The sequence below is a fragment of the Oncorhynchus gorbuscha genome, linkage group LG13 (genome assembly GCF_021184085.1).
Source record: "Oncorhynchus gorbuscha isolate QuinsamMale2020 ecotype Even-year linkage group LG13, OgorEven_v1.0, whole genome shotgun sequence".
Classification (NCBI taxonomy): Eukaryota; Metazoa; Chordata; class Actinopteri; order Salmoniformes; family Salmonidae; genus Oncorhynchus; species Oncorhynchus gorbuscha.
In genome coordinates, this window is record NC_060185.1 from 22,163,121 (window position 1) to 22,187,070 (window position 23,950).

The window sequence follows — 23,950 nt, forward strand, 5'->3', positions numbered from 1 at the left end:
TCTGTCGCTTGTATTTTTTTGCAGGGCTGGTACCTCGGCTATTGAAAAGAGGCAGTGACCTGTCATCCCTGACTGATGGGAGCGACACCGTGTGTGGGAAAATACCTCAGCCAAAGAGCTCGAGCATTCACATGCTAATTCTTCCCTATAAATAAGAGGGGTGCGCCGCGCGGAGGGCCTTACAGACATATCCTAGACTCAGCCGGAAGGGGAGAGATATACTCCATATACAACTATACCGAGCGTAAAGGAGAGATGACAACCAGCGCCATGGCGCACAACGTGGGGAGACACTCGAGTGCCAAGGAGGAGAGAAAGGTATTGCCTTCGTCCCCGTCGATAGATAAACTTACACATCAACATGTGCCTTTCTTCGGAGATGCTCACGCTTAGTGATCATCTGGTCCAGTTTGTGTCTGTATCTGGTCGCCATTAACCTATCGCTTTCCATCTCTAGTTGCGCAAGCCGCTCATTGAGAGGAAAAGACGGGAGAGGATTAATAACTGCTTGGATCAGCTGAAAGAAACGGTCGTCGGGGCGTTCAGTCTTGACGTGAGTAGGCCTATATACACACTGTATTTTAATTGTTATAAATGCTCAATTATATGGCGTGTGAAAGACGCAATGTAAGTTATTTATTGATACTTACTTTCCATTTTCCCCAACAGCAATCGAAACTTGAAAAGGCGGACATTCTAGAGATGACAGTGAAACACCTGCAGAATGTTCAGACACATAAATTCAGTGGTAAGTGTCCAATAAAGTGACTTGACGGAAGAAACATACAAGTGAGTTTTCAAAGTTGTGCCTGTGTGCAATCATCTATGTAAGCAGTTGGGGGCACGTTAGAAAGTAGTTACGGAGACTGGTGGGAGTATTTTCATCAGTTATTGAACAACAGTCCTATGGTGCCAAATAAGAATAATATTTTTTGATTATTAGTACTCATAGTTGTATGATTTAATTGTGGTTTTCTCCATATTTTCTCTTGGTTTCAACATAAAACAATTGATTAGTCAAGTGATTCTTAATCCTGGTCATGAGGACCCAAAGGGATTCCACTAATCAACTCATCATTTAAACATTTGATTAGTGTTATCAGGTGTGTAGTGTTAAGGCAAAAACAAAAATGTGCTCCCCTTTCAGGATTAAGAAATGCATTATACAAATGTATTTTGGTTAATAGGCCAGTCTGGATGCAATACATCCTGCCACCAACAGATGGTGCTATGACCCATGTTTGACCCAGTGTCTCCTCCCCTCCACAGCAGACCCCACCTTAGGCCTGGAAGCACAGCAGAAGTACAGCACAGGCTACATCCAGTGCATGCACGAGGTCCACAACATGCTGCTCAGCTGCGAGTGGATGGACAAAACATTGGGCTCCCGCCTGCTCAACCACCTGCTCAAATCCCTGCCCCGCTCAAGCGAAGAGCACCCCTCTCAGGCCAACCCCAACCTCAGGCCCGACGCCCCCACACCCAGCCAGGGGCCAGGAGCCCCCACTACACCCATCAGAGGGGACCCCAGGTCTGGGAGGCAGGGCCAGATGGAGGGGCCACTGTGCCATGTGGTGGGGCCCCAGGACAAGCCCCTGCTCCTGCCTGGGAGCCCCCACCTGGGCATGCTGGAGATGTGGAGGCCCTGGTAAACTAAACCGGCCCTCTGGGTGTGTGCTGGATCCCTATGTTAGACCCTCCTCTGTTATGTATCTTATAGATATGCTACTCAGAAGACATTGTTTTGGATTGTGGGGCGGTTGCGTTTCTGATCTAGGTGTGGTATATAAACAGACCTCTCAGTACTTCCTCTCCGAAGTCTACTTTCCGTAGCCTGCATTGTAGAAGGCTCTTATTCATCTTTTTCTTGTATTTATTGTATTAACATCTTTATTTATTGAATAATAAGATAAAACATGTAGCTTCTTAGCTGTAGTCACAAATAGCTTTTGTACTCCTCCCTTTGTTGTATATTACTAACCAATATTAATAAAAATGTGTATGGAATTTCTGTAGATGTTATACATTTTATTTGTACACACCTGTACTCGTGCACACGCGCAAAAACACACACACACTTTCTCTCTTATATAGAAATGTGTTTTGATCCTATCAACATGATGAGATAAACCCATGTTAAAAGATATGAATGATGCTGAGGCTTACAGCTGCTACAGTATTATTGTGCATTTATAAACAATTAAAAACGGTATAATATTCCATATTATACTCTTGCTTGCAATGTGAAGGAATATAAGCAAATGGTTTCAGTAATATTAAATAAATTACCTAGTCCAGAACTTCCAAAATGAAGGAAAGCCTTGAGTAAAATGAGGGATACAAAGTGTATTGAAAGCAGGTGCTTCCACACAGGTGTGGTTCCTGAGTTAATTACGCAATTAACATCCCATCATGCTTAGGGTCATGTATAAAAATGTCCAGTTGCCTATTATTTTGGCTACCATGGCAAGAAGAGATCTCAGTGACTTTGAAGAAGGGGTCTCAAAGGAGCGTAGCAGGTTTAACGTGTGTGTGTCAGTCACCAGAGCTCAACCCAATTTATGGGAGATTCTGGAGCAGCACCCGAAACTTACGGAATTTATCGTTGAATAATGGTGTTGCATGCCTCCAATAGAGTTCCAAACACTTGTATAATCTATGTCAAGGCACATTGAATCTGTTCTGGCCGCCCGTGTTGGCCCATCGCCCTAATAAGACACTATGTTGGTGTTTCCTTTATTTTGGCAGTTACCTGTATGTGGTGAGGAAATTAGGTCGGTGGTTTCTAGTCTTTACACCTGCAGCCCAATTTTGAACTTTTTTTCACTAATTGCTCTTCTGAACAATAACGTCAGATGTTTTTCAGAGGTGATCTGATTGGTCAGAAGACCAATTAGTGAAAAAGATCAGAATTGGGCTGTGGTTAGATGACAGGGGATATGACGTTGGTTGATCGCTGGCAATATTTGTGTACACCCTACTGGACTTGAAGTAGAAGGAAACACGTTTATAATTATTTTCAAGTACAGTATAGGCAAACCATTATTTGTTTACAATTAAAAACATGTTTTTATAAATGTAACCTTTATTTAACTAGGCAAGTCAGTTAAGAACTTAAGAAAAAAATTCTTATTTACAATGACGGAATACCCCGGCCAAACCCGGACGACGCTGTGCCAATTGTGCACCGCCCTACGGGACTCCCAATCACGGCCGGATGTGATGCAGCCTAGATTCGAACCAGGGAACTGCGGTGAGGCCTCTTGCACTGAGATACAGTGCCTTAGACCGCTGCGCCACTCGTTCAATTGTGAATTTTTAAAAACCTGACAAATGAACCTTATCCACAGGCATTTTTTAAAATTATTGAATTCGAAAATTGAAAACGTTGCTGTAGTAAATGGCCTATTTCCTCCTGACTATAAACCCATAATAATTGTCCACAGAGCTAATGAAGCCGCCGGGTGGTGGCAGAGAAGGGAGAGAAGATGGAGAGGGGCGCCCGGTCCCTCAGCGGGTTCTCGAACAAAAGCGGACCGAGACAGCTGCTCTCTCCCCAGTCCAGACCATTAAGAGGAGATCTGGAGCGGAGCGTGGGGTGGCGAGGTGCCAAACTCCTCCACTTCAAAGCCTCTGGACACGGCCTTCATTTAGGTTGTAGATATTTTACTGATGCCTAATTGCTGTAGCGAAAATCTTGTGCATAAAACTCACTCCTAATGGTATCATGTTGTTTACCTGGAGAATTTAGTGACGTGACACATTGTGGTGCTGGTTTAGACACAAATGCGCTATTGTGTATTCGTAATTTGCATGACAATGCGCTGTATACATACACAATACATGCAACGAGACCAGAAGGTTGAACACTTCTATCAGACGTAAACAAATAGACAATTGTGCATAAAAGAATAGTGCACACACCCACAACGAAATTCGGCTAATGGATATAAGTCCATTTGTAGACATAACATAGGCTGTTTTTACATTGGCAGCCCAATTCTGATCTTTTTACACTCGTAAGTCTTTTGGCCAACCAGATCAGGTCTTTTATCAATAATGGTGCAAAAGATCAGAATTGGGCTGCCTCTGTAAACTCAACCATAATAACCTAAATGTTCTTGAAAATAAGCCGGAGTTATTTTGTTAACTGTAAGGGGTGAGCAAATACAAACCTGCATGAACTCTAAAGATGAACATTTTAATTTTTGGTACTTATTTCTTCTGTGCGTTTTAAGGGAATGGGGCATCTGAGAGTGCAGTTGCACCCAAACCAGAAGTCACCAAAGAAGTGAGAGAACAAATGAGGGGCAGGCTAACACCTGTCGCTTTCTTTGGGGAAGGGCCTTTAATTCCCAGTCTGATTCAGTTTAGGCCAAGGGGCCTCCGCCAGCAGCTGCCAACTGAAGGCATCGCGTTACATCGGAGAACCCGCACTGGGGAAATCTTCTGAGCCTTGCACAGGGACATACGACAAATGGTACTGGGTAGGGCAAGAAAATAAATTGAGAAACATGACCGAGTCTTGAGATAATCAGAAGATTGTCAAGATTTGAAATGAAAAATATATTAAAATGTCATTATTATTATTTTTTTGACACATCTGCATAACATCTCTCTGTGTTCTGCCATAAATAGTCCTATTGGCCACCTAGTGAAATACACTGGACACATCTGCATAACATCTCTCTGTGTTCTGCCATAAATAGTCCTATTGGCCACCTAGTGAAATACACTGGACACATCTGCATAACATCTCTCTGTGTTCTGCCATAAATAGTCCCATTGGCCTACCTAGTGAAATACACTGGACACATTGGAGCTTTGATGACCCACTGAATGGGTAGATCATTTGCGATTAGCAGCCTGCACCCCATCCTATTTCCTTTCACAGAATGTAGCCTATAATGTGCAGTTATGGAGGACACAAACAGATGACAAGATGGAAGATGCCAATAGCTGTCTAATAATAAGTTACATACGTTGTTATTACCATGCAATGCATTTGTAGGCTACTTTTTTAAAATCCAAAATTGTAATTATTTCTTAAACAGTAGCCTGAGTGAATAGCCTACGGTTGATCAATAACATCAAAAAGACACTGTCGCCGGATACTCAACCCAAAAGATTACTTGTGACCACTACTGATTCTCACCGCGCAGAAAGGGCTGGCGGAAGACAAAGGAGAGGGCTCTGATTGGCTCTCGCGGTGTGTGCTCTGTTGTCCCCTGGCTAGTGCAGACAAACCACACATTCATATGCAAATGAGTCCTTATAAATACCTACAACAGTTCTATAGTGCCAGCAGTACGTCTCACGAAGATTGTACAATAATCATAGGGCGTCTCGCCTGTCGTGTATAAATTCTCTCTGACCGGTTCCGTTTGCCAGCTGCTCTCTTTCACGGATCGGGAAAATAGCAGTGGAATACAAACTGGGATCTCAGACTGACTGCACGGCTCGGGCTCAAAACCAACATGGCCCCCTCGGCTCTGCACATCAAGAACGGATTTGGCATGGATGAGGATGACTACTACGGGATTAATAAAGGGGATAGAAAGGTACCGGACATCTGTGGTTGTTATGTCGCTGATCCCATTCTATATAGTAGCCTACCCTAGTAATGCAGTTATTACATTGTTACAACGTACTAACTGGCCTATGTGTCATTGTTACAGGCTAGAAAACCTTTGGTGGAGAAGAAGAGGCGTGCTCGTATCAATGAGAGTTTGCAGGAGCTTCGGACCTTGCTCGCTGACACCGACGTGAGTTTGGCGCACCTACCCCGCTATAGACTCACCTGGCGCGGCTGCGCTTATTGGCTTGAGCGTAGCCTCTGCAATAATACCGGTCATACAATAGAAGCGAATTAAATCTAATATTTTTCACTTCGTCTCCCCTCGGCTTCAGTCAAAGGTGGAGAATGCAGAGGTTCTGGAGATGACGGTGAAAAAAGTGGAGCACATTCTCAAGGATCGTCCCCAAGGTAAGCAGTGAGCAATGGTACAGACCATTGACCCTTTCCTCCACTCATCAAAGTGCATTTAGGCCCATATCAGGTGCTGTTTAACATATAACGCCCACTGTGGGAGTGCAATTGAATTTCAGTAGGTCTAATTTAATTTCTTCCTCAGAGACTGACATCATGAACCGGGAGGCCAGCGAGAGGTTTGCAGCAGGCTACATCCAGTGCATGCATGAGGTCCATATGTTTGTGTCCAACTGTCCCGGGATAGACGCGACGGTGGCGGCCGAGCTACTGAACCACCTGCTGGAGTGTATGCCCTTGAACGAGGACCACTTCCAGGACATGGTTATGGATATAATATCGGACACTTCCAGCAACAACGGCAGCCCTTGGCCAGCCGGCGAGGCAGTGAGCGTGGCCATAGCCTCACCCGGATGCAGAAGTATAGCCAGCGGCTCTTCCTCGGCCCTCTCCCCCGCCGCCTCCAACACCTCCAGTGAGGACCTGTGCTCTGACCTGTACGAGACAGACAGCGAGCACAACCAGCGCGCTACCGATGCACTGGAGAACCAAGAAGCCCAGAACATGCCCACCATCACCTACTCCAAATCAATGTGGAGGCCCTGGTAGTGGCCCGTACTGGTCAACTGTCTGCCTTTGGGATTTAATAGAATAGTTTGGAGTCTACCTGGCCCCAGGCGGTGACATCGTCTGTTACCTGGAAAGCGCATATCGCCGGAAATTCACTTCCTGCTATTACGCAATTGAGAACTGCTCATATTTGTTTTTGTAAATATCTCATTATGTATAGAGGATTTGCATAATAAAAAGCTCTTTTAGAAACCGAAATACTTCGGCAATGACTTAAATAGGCTATAAATCTTTTTTTTCCAGTGAAGAAAAAAGGCAATTGGGCGTGTAGCCTATAGTTTTTTCGCCATTTAACCTTCAAGAGAAACGCTTATATTTCCCCCCAGCCACTTGACGCTGTAACAATGTGTAGAATGTTTTGTCCCAAAAAATGTCAATGTGATTAATAAAATAATTTAATGAAAATGACGATCTTCGTGTATAAACTGTGCTTGTTTTTGTTTACACCATCTTACAGAACGACTCAGTTCAAAGGAATTTCAGGCTAGAATGACTTGACGTGTGTTTGCACAACATTTTAAACAATTGGTAGAGTACCTAATATCACATGGTAATTGAATCGCCCAATTGACAAACATTAAAGCAATTAAGAGGCACTGCAGCCTGAAACATAAACTAACAACACTTACAGGCCTCTTGCTAGTCAGGTTATTATCCAATGGCTAAAAACGCAGTGAAACAAAATGATAAGCCTATGAAAAGAGGCCAGTGCCACACTCCCATAATCAAAATCCTGTGTTCCAGGCATTTTATTAATTCATTATTTTTTAAAGCACATGGAAACAGTCCATAAACAATGCAGAAGTCAATATTGAAAGATACATTTGTGATAGGCCTGTAATAAAACATGAGCGAGCGATTCCATAATCATCTCATTTCAGTCGAATAAATTATAAGGTCTGTGTCGCGTCCAGTTCAGCCACGTTCAATTTCTAAATCTCTCCCCCACAGGCGTCCTCTCCTAAAGTACAAAGGCGCGCATCGCGTCCTGTGCGCACATGAAAGGTTCCGCTGGTGCAGTGGAAAGCAACGCCAATACCTGGTTAATGTCGCACCACTGATGTCCCTGCCACACCAAGTGTCACTGGTAACACGTCAGGTACAATGGTTGCCATATTCTACAGAGCAACGTTAGATCCTGTCCACGGTCGGTTGTTTTAACCGGCACCACCACTACAGTTACTTGACATAATTTTAAAAGGCACATTGCTGTACGATTCTAATCACCATATACCCAAATCTTGACTTGAAATAACGTGTGCCCAAAGTAGCCTACAAAGTGCTGCGCGCTTCCATTTCCAATGCCTCCTATTGAATATTAACGTGAAACCATAATAATTGCGAGCAGCTTTCCAAAGCCATTAGCCTACTTGGCCCGTTAACCATTAAACCGCAATCGGGTTACCTGCGTATCGACTACGGATAGGAACATGTCAGGCCTGCCTATGGGCTAGGCTACCAAGCATAGCTCACCGTGGAATATGAACACAAGATCAACATCTTTTGCTCATCGATTTGCTTAGACCGACAAGTTTCAATCACAAGTACAATAAACCGACTGGGCACTAATGAGTGCCACCAATAAAGATGATAACAGCACTGGAAAACCATTGATGGGTGGCTGGGTGATTTTGCAACAACGGGCACTTTTGGCATTTTTTACTTAAAATACAAATGTTTACTGAAAAATACATTCATTACGGATGTTAATTTCTTGTCAAATCGACATTAATAGATTTACAGACTGTTGTCAGCTTTTGATGAAGGAATGGCTGACAAGTCGGATTAGCGTTGAGCAGCCGCAGGGGGCTTGAAGCTGTTCACACCTGTGCCACGAATTTGACGAGGTGTGAACAGCGAGCATGGAAGCAGAGGAGGATACACTGATCAAAGCTTTGATCGGCAGGCTACCATTTGACAGAATGGCGACAAAGTCGGGGAGTTGAAAGATACAGACACAGTAGACTATATTTTTGGTTCACCTTTGCACCTGTCAAATGACATTTTTAAAGAAATGTGGGCCGAAAGAATGACAAAACAAAGAACTTAGGCTGTAACAAAACTATTATATAGATAGGTTATCCTTCTGTAGCTCTGTTGGTAGAGCATGGCGCTTGTAACGCCAGGGTAGTGGGTTCGATCCCCGGGACCACCCATACGTAGAATGTATGCACACATGACTGTAAGTCGCTTTGGATAAAAGTGTCTGCTAAATGGCATATATTATTTTTATATATTATTATAAGACCAATTCATAGACATTTGTAATGTATCATGAGCCATTTTCCCCCATTAGTTCACAAAGCCCGTTGTTGCTTGGTAAACCCATAGTCCCAAATGTGCATAAGGCAATCTATTGCATCAAATCTGTTGCATTCCCATCATTATCCTAATGGAGCACCATCACCATTCATCTAGAATCACATATGACATGTCGACGACATTACACAATTAGTTTAAGCGATCCGTGAATGACAAGGGCAAAATAACAATTGCACAGCATCCAAACGCATCAGCTGAGGATTCGTGACGGTGAATTTGAATTCCGGGGTTAAAGGTTAGTGGCCGGTGTCAGTTGACATGGGGATTTGAAACGTGAATGAGAGCATATGGCTTTGATTCAGATCCCATGTGGGACTCCCATTCCATCCTTGGATGAGTCTCTCCTGTCATCTGTCTGACTCTGAAGAACAATCACTGATCTAACAACAGAACGTGAATGAGAGCATATGGCTTTGATACGGATCCCCTGTGGGACTCCCATTCCATCCTTGGATGAGTCTCTCCTGTCATCTGTCTGACTCTGAAGAACAATCACTGATCTAACAACAGAACGGAATGAGAGCATATGGCTTTGATACGGATCCCCTGTGGGACTCCCATTCCATCCTTGGATGAGTCTCTCCTGTCATCTGTCTGACTCTGAAGAACAATCACTGATCTAACAGAACGCCTCAGCCTAGCCGTTCATCCGCTCTGACAGTTTAATGTGTGCTTTCCCTGATCTGTTTCATGTTTTCACATGCACAACACTCAAACAGATAATCCTCCCATTGACTACACTGATTTCAGTCAGAGGAGCCGATCTGTCGATATTCGAAATTGCCTGCTGCTTTTGAACAATAGTCACACAATCTTACCATCTGAGTTTTGGCCTTCTTCATCAGGTTACAGCCTTAAAATGTTATTATAGCAAACATTCAAGTACAATATAGTGAGTGAAAACCCCATGGATCACCATCACAACAAAACAAACCCTTACCTGTCCAGATGAATTAACACTAGCGGGAAAGCACCTACAAAATAGCAATGAACTGTGCTAAAATATCAGCTTCTCAAAGTAACAGTGAGACAAATATACACTGAGTGTCCAAAACATTAAGAACACCTGCTCCTTCCATCACATATACTGACCAGGTGAATCAAGGTGAACACTATGATCCCTTATTGAGGTCACCTCTTAAATCCACTTCAATCAGTGTAGGTGAAGGGGAGGAGACAGGTTAAAGAAGGATTTTTAAGCCTTGAGTGTGTGTGCCATTCAGAGGATGAATGGGAAAGACTAAATATTTAAGTACCTTTTAAAGGGGTATGGTCATTTTAATTTGTTTATTTATTTAACCACGCAAGTCAGTTAAGGGCCAGCCACAGAGATTACCAGCTGAGACAGCAAGCGAGCAGCAGAAGACGCAAAGTGACCATCGCTGTCTCTGTGGCTATGCCCACGTACCCCTCACCACACTCTGCCAGGAGGAGACCGCAGAGGGGCGGGAGCCTGACTGCGGTAACACAACTTCCACTCATATCAACTACCAACTTATGGATAACAGACATATACTTACAGACAATATCTATGATAAAGCCTCAAGGTGCCACAGCATTTTGAGTCATCTGTTTCCTATTCTGATGACAAAGTTCCATCCTCACAGGGACTGCTGTCAAATCAAATTGTATTTGTCATAATGTGCCAAGTGCAACATTTCACCATACAGTGAAATACTTACTTCTAAGCCCATAACCAACAATGAAGGTGATTGTGTGTGTGCGCATTGTACCCCCTTCTCCCAAAATGTTTGATCACGTCTCATTGCTGCAACTCCCCAACGGGCTCAGGAGAGGCAAAGGTGGAGTCATTCCTTCCTCCTGGGCCAATTATGGGACTCCCTGGGAACAGCCTGTGGTCAGAAGTGGTCCTTCTGTAGCTCAGTTGGTAGAGCATGGCGCTTGTAACGCCAGGGTAGTGGGTTCGATTCCCGGGACCACCCATACGTAGAATGTATGCACACATGACTGTAAGTCGCTTTGGATAAAGGCGTCTGCTAAATGGCATATATTATTATTATTATTATTATTATTATTATTATTATTATTAAGAACAAATTCTTATTTACAATGACGGCCTACCCTGGCCGAACCCTAACCAGGACAACGCTGGGCCAATTGTGCACCGCCCTATGGGACTCCCGATCACGGCCGGTTGCCAGGCAGACTGATTTTGCCAGGCACAAAAAAACAACAATTCAATCCATTTTAGAATAAGGCTGTAACGTAACAAAATGTGGAAAAAGTAAAGGGGTCTGAATACTTCCTGAATGCACTGTATGTGTCTGAATTTCCCTGTTTTGTTCAAGTCTGACTGCCAGGGGCGGACTGGGACGACAAATCGTCCCTGGCCTTTTCTGACACGCAGACCGTTTTTTCCTGAGTCCCCCTCCTCTTCCTCCATATCAGGAAAGTCCTCCTCGATAAGGGCTGAGGCAGAGTCTTCACAGTACAAACATCCTGATAAAATTCAAGGATGCGTGTAGGTTAGTACAGTATTGACCCACATGACATCTGTGTGTGTGTGTACATGTGTGTTTGAGTGGGAGGTAAATTCGTTTGTGTGTGAGAGGTGTGTGTGAAGCCAGATGTTTGACGTACCTTGACGTTGATGGCCTCGGGCAGAACCCCCATCCTCACCCAGGGCTGTTCCTTCACTAGCTCCCTCCGCCGGACAGAGGAGAAATGTGGCTGCATCAGTCTCAGTCTCTGCTGGTCCTCCCTCAACACCTTCTGGATGTCCCTGTTCACACAGAGAGATAGCTCTGTTAGAAATGATTAACAACTGTGCTTCTCATCTACTTAGCTATTCTTCATAGTGTTACCAACATGGGTTTTTGAATTAGCTAATAGCCAATTACATCTTTTTTTTTTTAGCAGACACTCTTATCCAGAGCGACCTACAGGAGCAATTAGGGTTAAGTGCCTTGCTCAAGGGCACAGCGACAGAATATTGTCGGCTCATGGATTTTCAGGAAACTCTAAAAATAACATGCACTAGTCTAGGTCAGTAGAAATAATTGTCTGTATAATTTGGAGTTATTCTGTTAGTAGAACTGAGGTCTGACGACCAACATAGTGAAACATTGTTTTGTCACAAGCTACTGACAAAAAAGGAGGTAATTATAAGCAAAGAGCAAGTAAACATTAATTTAATTTCAGCCTTTGATAACATCTTCCAGCAAGATCAAATAAGAACAGTATTAAAATACCAATCAAGAACCATTTCTAAGAAAAACATCCTCACAATGACTCCATTCTGCTATTGGTTGGTGGTCCTGTCAATGACTCACCGTGAGGGCATCTGACAGGTCATCATGATGATCTCATCAGGGTTGGCCATGAGCAGCCAGAGGGGTTCCCAGAGGACGTACTCAATTAATTGTTCTCCCTCCCCCTTCCCCTGTCCTTGACTCTGGACCATGGCTATTGGCTGTTTCCAGGCACGCCACGTGGCTGCCCTTAGCCGTGGTATATTGCCCCCCCCCCCGGGCCTTATTGCTTAAATTTATAACACATCCTCTCTTCTTCTATAACAGGTGTCTCGCCTGCTGTAGGGTCCTCCTCAGGCTGAGCTACCAGACTCTTCTCTGCTGCTATACTGCTCCCTGGAGCCCCACTATGGGGTGCCATGCTGTCCTCTAGCTGCAGCAGGTTGAGCTGCAGGGGAGAGCTGCAGCGACACTCAAACAGTGGGGGAGACGCAGCCGGCTCCCGGCCAGTGGAGAAAGGGATGGAGCAACGGGACACTGCCCCCTCTCTGGTATCCATGGCCGGGGTTTTCGGTGGGGTAGGAATCCTGGGGGACAAACTGAGCCTGCAGTGGGAAGGAGGGCTTGCACGGGATGGCATGTTGGGTTGTGTAGGCCATCTGTCCTGGGAAAGGTGGGTGGGTTGGGGCTTGCAGGCGGGCTGGTCAGGAAAGAAGCAAGGTGCTGCGGCTATTTGACCAATCTGTCCTATCTGTCCTATTTGTCCCATTTGTCCCATTTGTCCCATCTGAGGGAATAGGTAGTTGGGCACAAGGGGGGTGATGATAGGGGCAGGGTATGGGCGTAGCAGTGGGTGGAGCCTGGCTGCTCTGGCCCTCCCCAAAGCCAATGGAGACAGTGGGGTCAGGTCGAGTGATCTGGGCAGGGGTGGTAGGGGCAGCAGAGAAGGCCTGGAACTGGGAGACTTCAAATGGGGACCAGGGCGTCCGTTTCAGGCCCTGCAGGGGATGGCGGGGTTAACATTGGAGTCAGGACACTTCACACGGGGCTTCTTGGATTTCTTATTTCGACTGCCCATCTTGGCTGCAGCAGGGGAGGTGCCTGCACGTGCTCTGTTTAGCAACGTCCCCACTTCCTGCGGCTTCTGAGGAGAGAAGACACACAACACAGTCAGTCAAGAATATCTATGAGATGGATCTTATCGTCTATCTCAGATGTTCCCAAAGCCAAATTTCCACAATGCTGTGTGTATGTAACTATGCATTTTGCTCACCCTGGGTGTTGGTCAGACCTCTCGGTCTGTGCAGGTACGTGGAGCAGTCTTTCTGGAAGTTTCTGGAGTTGCGGAGTTCCTTAAAGGCTTCCTCCTCCTGGTGTGTCCAGCGGTGGGGCAAGCATCTATACATCTCAGCGGTGGGGCAAGCATCTATACATCTCAGCGGTGGGGCAAGCATCTATACATCTCAGCGGTGGGGCAAGCATCTATACATCTCAGCGGTGGCACCACAGGTCTGACCAACAAAACATTCACCTAACCAGGTTAAACTTTATAAGGTATGACGTGATCTGTTATAAAAATGTTTCATATTTTCTATTTAGGTCACATGGTTTAATATCTCCTGGGGAAAAAAGGGGAGGTTGAAAACAGTCTAGGGAGCCTAGTCAGCCCAAGTTTGAATATAAACCATATTTGATACCATTTACATTATCTCACAAACAAATGGGCTATAAATACATAACATAACGTCCCCGCCTCGTTTACCATGGCCAGAGAGATGGATCCAATAGTAGACTATGCAGCAGCTGTTGTTAGTAACCTACAGTTGATCAGACGGAAAAATAGTATTGTTTCCATGCAATTCAGCATGTCAGATGGTTTGTGTTTAGGTGTCTAGGCTGCTACATTGCTTGTCTGTCGGGAGTGTGATGTGTTATCACTTGCTAAATAAAAACTGGAGGAAAGTGGAGAGCGCAGCTTGAACGTTGTGACCGGCCCGCGTGACCTACGATTTCCATGAATCTGATTGGTCAAGACACGCAAAAAGCCAGTCAGCAGCACTTCGATGTGAAGCACAGAGAGGTTGTGCGCGAGTTGACAAATCAAATAGCACTTTTCCCTTTTTAACGGTTTTGCGTCAATATATTTTAATATACTAAATCAAAATACCCGATGTAAAGGTCTGTGGCAAATGCCGCCTCGTCACACGCTTCCCTGCGGCCCTGATACATCTACATTAGGCTATGATTAGGGATGTGACCCATTGAAATCGTTTCATAACGTTTAAATGGCCTTTTCATCAAATTTCACGTGAATTCACTGTGCCGTTGTCTGTCTCACGGTGCGTCCCCTTCTGCTAGTTCAGCATTAGATCTGTACTACCATTACTGTACCTCTATTCTACCTTCCAGTTTGAATTTCCTTCTCATTTAACTTCTCAGAGAATTGCCATACAGGATTTTGCTGCTGTCGCTTGCCTTAATCTCTGCCTTTTTCCCAGCTGTTAACAATGATGACCTAGTCAACTCCAATTTCTGAGTTACAGGATTCGATTCCGCTAGCAATCAACTCCTAAAATTCAGTATGTTTGGAACAGAGACTGATTAGTTGCCGTAATTCCGTGAACACAAAAATGTGCGTATTTCATAGCGAGCTAGCGAGAGAGAGAGGAACAGTGTAGGCAGGCCAGTCACCAGGCAGACAGTCAGAACCGTAAACAAGGCATATCTATCGGTAATCAAAAACGGTATCTTTCAATGGAGTGCTGTATCTTGCAATTTCTTGTCTTGCAATGTCTCGCAACTTCAGTGAAGCAGGGCCTATCATCAATTAATAGCCTAGGGCATTCTACACGAAACAGACCGAAGACACACTCGCATCATTAGCGAAGAGCGAGAGCAAGGGTGTAATCATTTTCCAAACATTTGCACAACAACATGCAACTAAAATTTGTTTCTGTTGGACAAATTCCGGTAGGTCTCTCCCCTATTTGTTCCGTTTGCTTCAGTTTAAGAAACGTTTGCAACTGAATCAGCGTAATGAATATTCCCCAGGCGAGGGAGAGCGAGGAGGGGGCAGGCAGAAATAATCGCGGTGCGCATGTTTCTCAGTAATCTTAATCTCTCAATGTCTTGTTTTGCATGCCTTGTAAATTCACCAAAGTAGCCCAAAGTTCCTCTTTTGGTTTTATTTAAATTACACAGCTTTCCCCAGGCCTGTATTGCCTTCTGTCATCATGAAGTGATTTGAGGGACTAGTCAAGAATCATATCACCTCCACCTTACTGGCACCCTAGACCTACTGCAAATGGCATAGCACCCCAATATGTCCACATATGATGCAATCGCCATCACACTGCCCACTGCCTTGTCCCATCTGGATAAGAGGAATACCTATGTAAGAATGCTGTTCATTTACTACAGCTCAGGGTTCAACACCATAGTACCCTCCAAGCTCATCATCAAGCTGGAGGCCCTGGGTCTCAACCCCACCCTTTGCGATTGGGTCGTGGACTTTCTGACGGGCTGCCTCCAGGTGGTGAAGGTAGAAAACAACACCTCCACTATGCTGATCCTCAACACTGGGGCCCCACAAGGGTGCATGCTCAGCCCCCTCCTGTACTCCCCTTTCACCCATGACTGTGGGGCCATGCACGCCTCCAACTCAATCATCAAGTTTGCAGACGACACAACAGTACTAGGCTTGATCACCAACAATGACGAGACAGCCTATAGGGGGGAGGTGAGGGCACTCTGAGTGTGGTGTCAGAAAAACAACCTCTCACTCAATGTCAACAAAACAAAGGAGATGATTGTGGACTACAGTAAACAGCAGAGAGAGCACCCCCCTCTCCAAATAGACCGGGCGGGTGTTGTAATAATGGGCTCCTGAGTGGTGCAGCGATCTAATGCACTGCATCTGTGCAAGAGGCGTCACTACAGCCCCTGGTTCGAATCCAGGCTGGGTCACATCCGGGCGTGATTGGGAGTTCCATAGTGAGGCGCCAAATTGGCTGAGCTCGTCCGGGTTTGCCCGGGGTAGGCTGCCATTTTAAACCAGAATTTGTTCTTAACTTACAAAACGTAAATGACAGAATTAAAAGAAGGATGCCTGTACAGAATACAAATATTCCAAAACATGCATCCTGTTTGCAATAAGGCACTAAAGTAAAACTGCAAAAAATGTGGCAAATGAGTTTGTGGTCCTGAAAACAAAGCATTACAGTGCATTTGGAAAGTGTTCAGACCATTGACTTTTTCCACATTTGCGTTACAGCCTTATTCTAAAATGTATTACCTAGTTTTCCTCAAGAATCTACACACAGTACCCCATAAGGACCTACTCATTTCAGGGATTTTCTTTGTTTTTATTATTTTCTACATTGTATAATAATAGTGAAGACATCAAAACTATGAAATAACACATATGGAATCATGTAGTAACACAAAAAGTGTTAAACAAATCATAATATCTTTTCTATTTGAGATTCTTCAAAGTAGCCATCCTTTGCCTTGATAACAGCTTTGCACACTCTTGGCATACTCTCATGCTGGAACCACCTGGGATGCATTTCAATTAACAGTGGTGCCTTGTTAAAAGTTCATTTGTGGAATTTCTTTCCTTAATGCATTTGAGACAATCAGTTGTGTTGTGACAAGGTAGGGGTGGTATAGAGAAGATAGCCCTATTAGGTAAAAGTCCAAGTCCATATTATGGCAATAACAGCTCAAATAAGCAAAGAGAAACAACATTACTTTAAGACATGAAGATCAGTCAATCCGGATAATTTCAAGAACTTTGGAAGTTTCTTCAAGTGCAGTCGTAAAACCATCAAGCGCTATGATGAAACTGGCTCTCATGAGGACCACCACAGGAAAGGAAGACCCAGAGTTACCTCTGCTGCAGAGGATAAGTTCATTAGTTACCAGCCTCAGAAATTGCAGCCCAAATAAATGCTTCACAAGTTCAAGTAACAGACATATGAACTGTTCAGGGGAGACTGCGTGAATCAGGCCTTCATGGTGAAATTACTGCAAAGAAACTACCACTAAAGGATACCAATAAGAAGAAGAGACATGCTTGGGTCAAGAAACACGAGCAATGGACATCAGACCGGTGGAAATCTGTTTTAGTCTGATGAATCCAAATTAGAGATTGTTGGTTCCAACCACCTTGTCTTTGTGACGCATACTAGGTGAACGGATGATCTCTGCATTTGTAGTTCCCACTGTGAAGCATGGAGGAGGAGGTGTGATGGTGTGGGGGTGCTTTGCTGGTGACACTGTTGATAATTTATTTAGAAGCACACAGCCAAGACAACGCAGGATTGGCTTCGAGACAAGTCTCTGAATGTACTTGAGTGGCCCAGCGAGGGCCTGGACTTAAACCCGATCTAACATCTCTGGAGAGACCTGAAAATAGCTGTGCAATGACGCTCCCCATCCAACCTGACAGAGCTTGAGGGGATCTGCAGAGAAGAATGGGAGAAACTCCCCAAATACAGGTGTGCCAAGCTTGTAGCGTCATACCCTAGAAGACAATTTGTAAGTCGCTCTGGATAAGAGCGTCTGCTAAATGACTTAAATGTAAATGTAATGTAAATGTGTGTGCACTGACAACACCTGCTTGGTCAGCCTCAGCATTTTAAAGGCCTCCTTCTCCGGGGTGGGCGGGGATACCACACTGACTAGCAGCGGTGGAGGGGCGGGACTCTCAGCAATCTCTGGAGAGGTCAATCACAGGAAACAGCCAATTAGAATGAAACCTAACACAGTGTGTGTGTATGCTCACTAGATTCTGTCTGGCATTTGTCTCCTACATGGACGATGGTGCTGCTATAGCTACAATGGCTGGTGATTGACACCACGCTCTCAGCCTTGCTGGGCAGAGCCAGGGGCCCTCCCTTTGTCCCAACACTGGGGAGGCACCAGAGGAAAGCTTCTTAGGGACCTTCATAGACAGGCCTGGATCTGAAGGACAAGAGGGTGAAGAAGACACTGCTATTAGTTATGCTCACACATCAAGCTTTAGAGTGATTGTTTCTATGGAACGTTTAGCAGTGTGATGGAGATATTGTATATTCCTTGTGAGACCTGCAGACACTGTCCAGACAGCTGATATGCTGGTAGGAGTAGACAGTCTGGTCACTATAGGTGACCTACTCCACACTGGCAGCAGCTGTAGCAGTAATGTCCTTGACCAGCAGAGGGGGCACTGCTGAGTCCTTCAGAAACATCACAGGACTCTTCAGCTGCTAAACTCCAGCTGGAGACACACATCTGTTAGCAAAGACACACTCTCACAGACATGTGCATATACACACGCACGCATTTACAAGCTCAAAACTGTCAATATTCTCCAACACACACACACCACTTACTGTCTGTGGTTTTCCTGTATTCAGGTTTGGAGGGAGAGTAGACCTGCTGGTTCTGACTCTTCAACATGTGGACCCCTTTACAGATCTCCTGGATTGTTTTCTGTAACACACACAGATAGAGATGGTGTGAGTGGGGAAGAGAAACAGAGCAAGTGATCAAGCAGAGAAAATTATGAGACATTGATTTAGAATACTGAAAACAACCAGGGAAGAAATGCAGAGTGTGGCATCAACTCACCAGCTTGGATTTGCCTGGTTCCTCAACCATAATCCTGTTCTCAAGGGCGTTCCTGTTGGTCTCGCTAGGCCACCCCATACTCAGCAGCTGCTCGTGGAAACCATTGCTGCCATGGCTACCGTAACCAATGGAGCCCATGTTGTGGATCGGTTGTAGGAGGTAAAGTGTTGTTATAGAAACACACAGAGGATAGTGCCATGTGAGAAATAATGCGAATCGTAAAGTGTGTGTGTGTGTGTGTGTGTATCTGTGTGTGTCTGTGTGCTGAACTACAGCAGCAGTATGTGGATCCACTCAGTTATCTCCTGGATGCCAGAGTCCATTAACTTCCTCTCTGTGACGATAGGTACTGCAAACACGTCTTCATTTACCGGACCCCTGAAACATCAGACACAATGTCAAATTACATTTCAAAACACTGGTGCATAACTGACACTCCAGTGATGTCTCACTGGCCTGATATACTTTTCATGTGTCACTACCGATCATTTGTGTGTGTGTGTGTGTGTGAGACTCATTTGCAGACTTTGTGCCTGCCGATGTCAAAGCCTCCAGGGGTTGACGAAGCTGGACCAGCTGGTATCTATGACGACATACTCGCTATTCCGCGCACAGAACCGGTTTGAGTGGTCAAAAAGCTGTTCCACGTACTACAGAACTGTTAGAGAGACAGACAGGGTATAGGAGTGTGTAATTCGATGCTTTCTACCCCTGTATGTTTTTGGCTACATAAAAGGGTTGGGTCGATTTCTTTTCAACTCTTATTTAAATTCCAAGAGAACTGGCCTCCCGAGTGGCGCAGCAGTCTAAGGCACTGAGAGAAACTCCCCAAATACAGGTGTTCCAAGCTTGTATTGTTATACCCAAGAAGACTCAAGGCTGCTAAAGGCGTTCAACAAAGTACTGAGTAGGACTCCAGAGTGGCACAGCGGTCTAAAGCACTGCATCGCTAGAGGCGTCAATACAGATGTGGGTTTGATCCAGGGCTGTGTCGCAGCCGGACGCGACCGGGAGACACATGAGGCTGTACGCAATTGGCCCAGCGCTGTCTGGGTTAGGGGAGGGTCTGGCAGGCTGGGATGTCCTTGTCCCATCGCACTCTAGCGACTTTTGTTGCAGGCTGGGCACATGCACGCTGACACGGTCGCCACGGAGTTTCCTCCAACACATTTGTGCCGTTGGCTTCCGGTGTTAAGCGAGTAGCGTGTCAAGAAGCAGTACAGCTTGGCACGGTCTTGTTTCGGAGGACGCATGGCTCTCAACCTTTGCCTCTCCCGAGTCTGTAAGGGAGTTGCAGCGATGGGACAAGACTAACTTCCAATTAGAGATCACAAAATTGGGGATAAAAAGGGATAAAAAGTACCAACAAAAACACCCCCATTCACACATTGAGTCTAAACATACTTTAGTTATATAGGGTCTGTTTTGAAAGTAATACTAAATCAACCAATCAGATCGGTCTGAATCAAAGAGAGTCTCACTCTTGCGGTGGATGGCCAGCACGATTGGCCGGTCATTGGGGTGCAGGTGCAGCAGGTACCCCAATAATGGAACAGCCCTGAGGGACACACCAGAGGTTACGATTACACAAACAACATCCCTACACATTATTACAGACAGGGACACTAGAAGTTAAAAATGCACATCAGCCTTGCACTCAAACAGATGAGGTGTTGTGTATGATTGTTTATGACCTCACTTCTCGTCCATGTCCTGGAACACACAGCTGTGTGTGTGTTGTGGTGAAGATGCGCTTGTCAGAAGGGATCCTGGGGGCTGGGGAGGAAAACAGTAATGATGTGAAAATTAAAGGCTGTGTAGAGTGTGTGTCACGAGCGTACATTTCTCTTTTTATTTAAAATGTCGCCAACAAAACAAGAAACGAAAAACAACCGTGAAGCTTACAGAGCTAAGTGCCACTAACAAAGTTAACTACCCACAACGAAAGGAGGGAAAAAGGGCTACCTAAGTATGGTTCCCAATCAGAGACAACGATAGACAGCTGTCCCTGTTTGAGAACCATACCCAGCCAAAACATAGAAACACAAAATCATAGAAAACAAAACATAGAATGCCCACCCCAAATTGCACACTGACCAAACCAAATAGAGACATAAAAAGGCTCGAAGGTCAGGGCGTGACAGTACCACCCCCCTCCCAAAGGTGCGGACTCCGGCCGCAAAACCTGAGCCTATAGGGGAGGGTCTGGGTGGGCATCTATCCGTGGTGGCGGCTCAGGTGCTGGACACAGACCCTGCTCCACCACTGGCTCACCCCACTTTGGTGGCACCTCTGGTGCGGGGACCCTCCTCGCTTACCGGGCTGGGCAGACGTACAGGAGACCGGGTACATGGAGCTGGAACAGGATATACTGGGCCGTGGAGATGCACCGGAGGTCTGGAGCGCAGAGCTGGCACAACCAATCCTGGCTGGATGCTCACCCTAGCCCGGCGACTGTGGGGCGCTGGCACAGGATGCACTGGGCTGTGGATGTGTACCGGTGACACAGTACGTGTAACTGCAAAGCATGGTGCCTGAAGGGTCACAGGATCCACAAAGCGACTGTCTTGCTCCAGACTCCAACCCCTCCAAACTCTTTCATCCCTCTCCACTGCCAACCTCTCCACTCTCAAACGGTCCAAGAATTCCTCCTTGGTCTCGGACTCACCCCTCAGCACCGATGCCCACGTCATCTGCACCCCCCCAAAAAATATTTTGGGGCTGCCTCTCAGGTTTGCGTCATGTCCTCTCCTCCTGACCACGCTGCTTGGTCCGTTTGTGGTGGGTAGTTCGGTCACAGGTGTCGTTGGAGGAAGTGGACCAAAGTGTAGCGTGATGAGCGTACATTTCTCTTTTTATTTAAAATGTCGCCAACAAAACAAGAAATTAAAAACAACCGTGAAGCTTACAGAGCTAAGTGCCACTAACAAAGTTAACTACCCACAATAGAAGGAGGTAAAAAGGGCTACCTAAGTATGGTTCCCAATTAGAGACAATGATAGACAGCTGTCACTGATTGAGAACCATACCCGGCCAAAACATAGAAACACAAAATCATAGAAAACAAAACAGAATGCCCACCCCCAAATTACACCCTGACCAAACCAAAAGAGACATAAAAAGGATCTCTAAGGTCAGGGCGTGACAGTGTGTGTGTGTGTGTGTGTTAGGGTGTGAATGGGCATTAAGATGGAATGTATGTGTATTCTAGTATGTGTATGAGACTCACTGCAATACGACAGTGCTGAGAGAGACAGAGATCACAGAGAGGGTCTGTATGTGTCTTACCATCATAGCCGGAGTATACCCTCTCAGCCAGTAGCAGGCAGCAGGACTGTTCCTCAGCCAGAACAATAAATCACACATACATACAGTGTCTTCGGAAAGTATTCAGATCCCTTGACTTTTTTCACATTTTGTTATGTTACAGCCTTCTAAAATGGATACACACAAGACCCCATAATGACAAGTGAAAACAGCCTTATTCAGAAATGGATTAAATATATATACAGTGCCTTGCAAAATTATTCAGCCCCCTTAAGTTAATACTTTGTAGCGCCACCTTTTGCTGCGATTACAGCTGTAAGTCGCTTGGGGTATGTCTCTATCAGTTTTGCACATCGAGAGACTGAAATTTTTTCCCATTCCTCCTTGCAAAACAGCTCGAGCTCAGTGAGGTTGGATGGAGAGCATTTGTGAACAGCAGTTTTCAGTTCTTTCCACAGATTCTCGATTGGATTCAGGTTTGGACGTTGACTTGGCCATTCTAACACCTGGATATGTTTATTTTTGAACCATTCCATTGTAGATTTTGCTTTATGTTTTGGATCATTGTCTTGTTGGAAGACAAATCTCCATCCCAGTCTCAGGTCTTTTGCAGACTCCATCAGGTTCTTTCAGAATGGTCCTGTATTTGGCTCCATCCATCTTCCCATCAATTTCAACTGTAGCGGTATTTATTAAGAGAGGGATAAAGAAAGATTTTGTTCGGGCGCCAGGCAGGTATTAACCCTGCCGAAAGGAAAAGAGTAGAATAGAGAGAGTACCACTACCAGACCCACACACATCAGCAGAAGAGACTGCCTAGAGTGTAGCCTGTTTACCAGATAGCCAGTGGAGAGAAAAAAGAATACACACCATATAAAACCCACATCACAGCACAGGGGTAACCCAAACACAAATACCTCATACAATAATACTAATACTAATAATGGCAGAGCAATTCAACAGCAACTTCATACAAGAACGAACCCAGTCATCAACATAGGATTTGCAATAATCTGTATTATTTTCAATAATCTGTATTATTTTCTAGTGGATGAGTGCAGAGGGTATGAATGTGGGGGGTGTTCTTCGACACAACAAAGGCCTTAAAAATGTCCACAGTCTTCTTGGCCACATGTCATTAGTACACCCACCTCAATACAGTTCACATAATATACAACTTGCAAGTAACCTACTAAAATGTCCATCCAAATACTTCTGGCAGGGAAATAATAGTCCAGCTCTAATGAACTTCAATGGGCGGTGCATTTAACAAATAGAGAGTCTGTTGCAGGGTAAAGCACTGGAATGAGAGCAAAGAGAGAGAAAAAGATACATCTTAGCTGTGGTGTTCAGGCCTGCCGGTGTCTGACTGTCCGATGGTTTGTTGGTTTGTTTGTTAAAGCTTCGCAACAATGTTGCTACTAATCCATGCAATCCATAACGGGCGCGGTCCCAAACAAAAACAACCACGATCTAAAGCGATCACACCGATGATTGAGTTAAATACTTTATAAACTACAAACGCTGAAAACAAACAAAACTTCTGCAGCACACACAATCAAACTGTCGCGCCACCCAAGAGCTCCTCCCCAAAGAGCTGAACGAGCTCTCTTTATTTCCTCATTCCTTACTGCTCATGCCCTCTTAAAGTGGCAGCGCACGGTGAAGGCTCCGAGCAGATTTCGCCACATAACCATCTTCCCAATCCCTGCTGAAGAAAAGCAGGCCCAAACCATGATGCTGCCACCACCATGTTTGACAGTGGGGATGGTGTGTTCAGGGTGTTGCTTTTACGCCAAACATAACGTTTTGCATTGTTGCCAAAAAGCTCAATTTTGGTTTCATCTGACCAGAGCACCTTCTTCCACATGTTTGGTGTGTCTCCCAGGTGGCTTGTGGCAAACTTTAAACGACA

General features: G+C 45.2%; 2 protein-coding genes and 1 pseudogene across 3 annotated transcripts; 2 read left to right on the plus strand and 1 right to left on the minus strand.

Annotated features, from left to right (window-relative positions):
• Positions 1-65: 65 nt before the first annotated feature.
• Positions 66-2,001, plus strand: LOC123994257 (transcription cofactor HES-6-like). 2 transcript variants are annotated; one of them, XM_046296798.1, is made up of 4 exons: positions 66-318; positions 458-553; positions 670-748; positions 1,273-2,001. In XM_046296798.1, the coding sequence occupies exons 1-4, from the start codon at positions 256-258 to the stop codon at positions 1,650-1,652; spliced, it is 618 nt and encodes a 205-aa protein (XP_046152754.1). In that variant the 5' UTR covers positions 66-255; the 3' UTR covers positions 1,653-2,001. The 2 variants fall into 2 exon arrangements, with proteins under 2 accessions (XP_046152754.1, XP_046152753.1); XM_046296797.1 differs by having other exon boundaries at positions 73-318; positions 1,270-2,001.
• Positions 2,002-5,226: 3,225 nt separating this feature from the next.
• Positions 5,227-7,027, plus strand: LOC123993893 (transcription cofactor HES-6-like). The gene is made up of 4 exons (XM_046296366.1): positions 5,227-5,561; positions 5,679-5,765; positions 5,911-5,986; positions 6,135-7,027. Exons 1-4 carry the CDS (start codon positions 5,478-5,480, stop codon positions 6,596-6,598), a joined length of 711 nt encoding a protein of 236 aa, XP_046152322.1. The 5' UTR covers positions 5,227-5,477; the 3' UTR covers positions 6,599-7,027.
• A 4,032-nt stretch (positions 7,028-11,059) lies between these two features.
• Positions 11,060-22,120, minus strand: LOC123992249 (annotated as a pseudogene).
• Positions 22,121-23,950: the final 1,830 nt, after the last annotated feature.

Bases quoted from the DNA above. Each gene is read 5' to 3' on its own strand.
- LOC123993893 (XM_046296366.1), top strand. From the start codon at position 5,478: ATGGCCCCCTCGGCTCTGCACATCAAGAACGGATTTGGCATGGATGAG. The intron at 5,562-5,678 runs GTACCGGACATC...TCATTGTTACAG, and splicing joins TTAATAAAGGGGATAGAAAG to GCTAGAAAACCTTTGGTGGA. The intron at 5,766-5,910 runs GTGAGTTTGGCG...CCTCGGCTTCAG, and splicing joins CCTTGCTCGCTGACACCGAC to TCAAAGGTGGAGAATGCAGA.
- LOC123994257 (XM_046296797.1), top strand. From the start codon at position 256: ATGACAACCAGCGCCATGGCGCACAACGTGGGGAGACACTCGAGTGCC. The intron at 319-457 runs GTATTGCCTTCG...TTCCATCTCTAG, and splicing joins GTGCCAAGGAGGAGAGAAAG to TTGCGCAAGCCGCTCATTGA. The intron at 749-1,269 runs GTAAGTGTCCAA...TCCCCTCCACAG, and splicing joins TCAGACACATAAATTCAGTG to CAGACCCCACCTTAGGCCTG.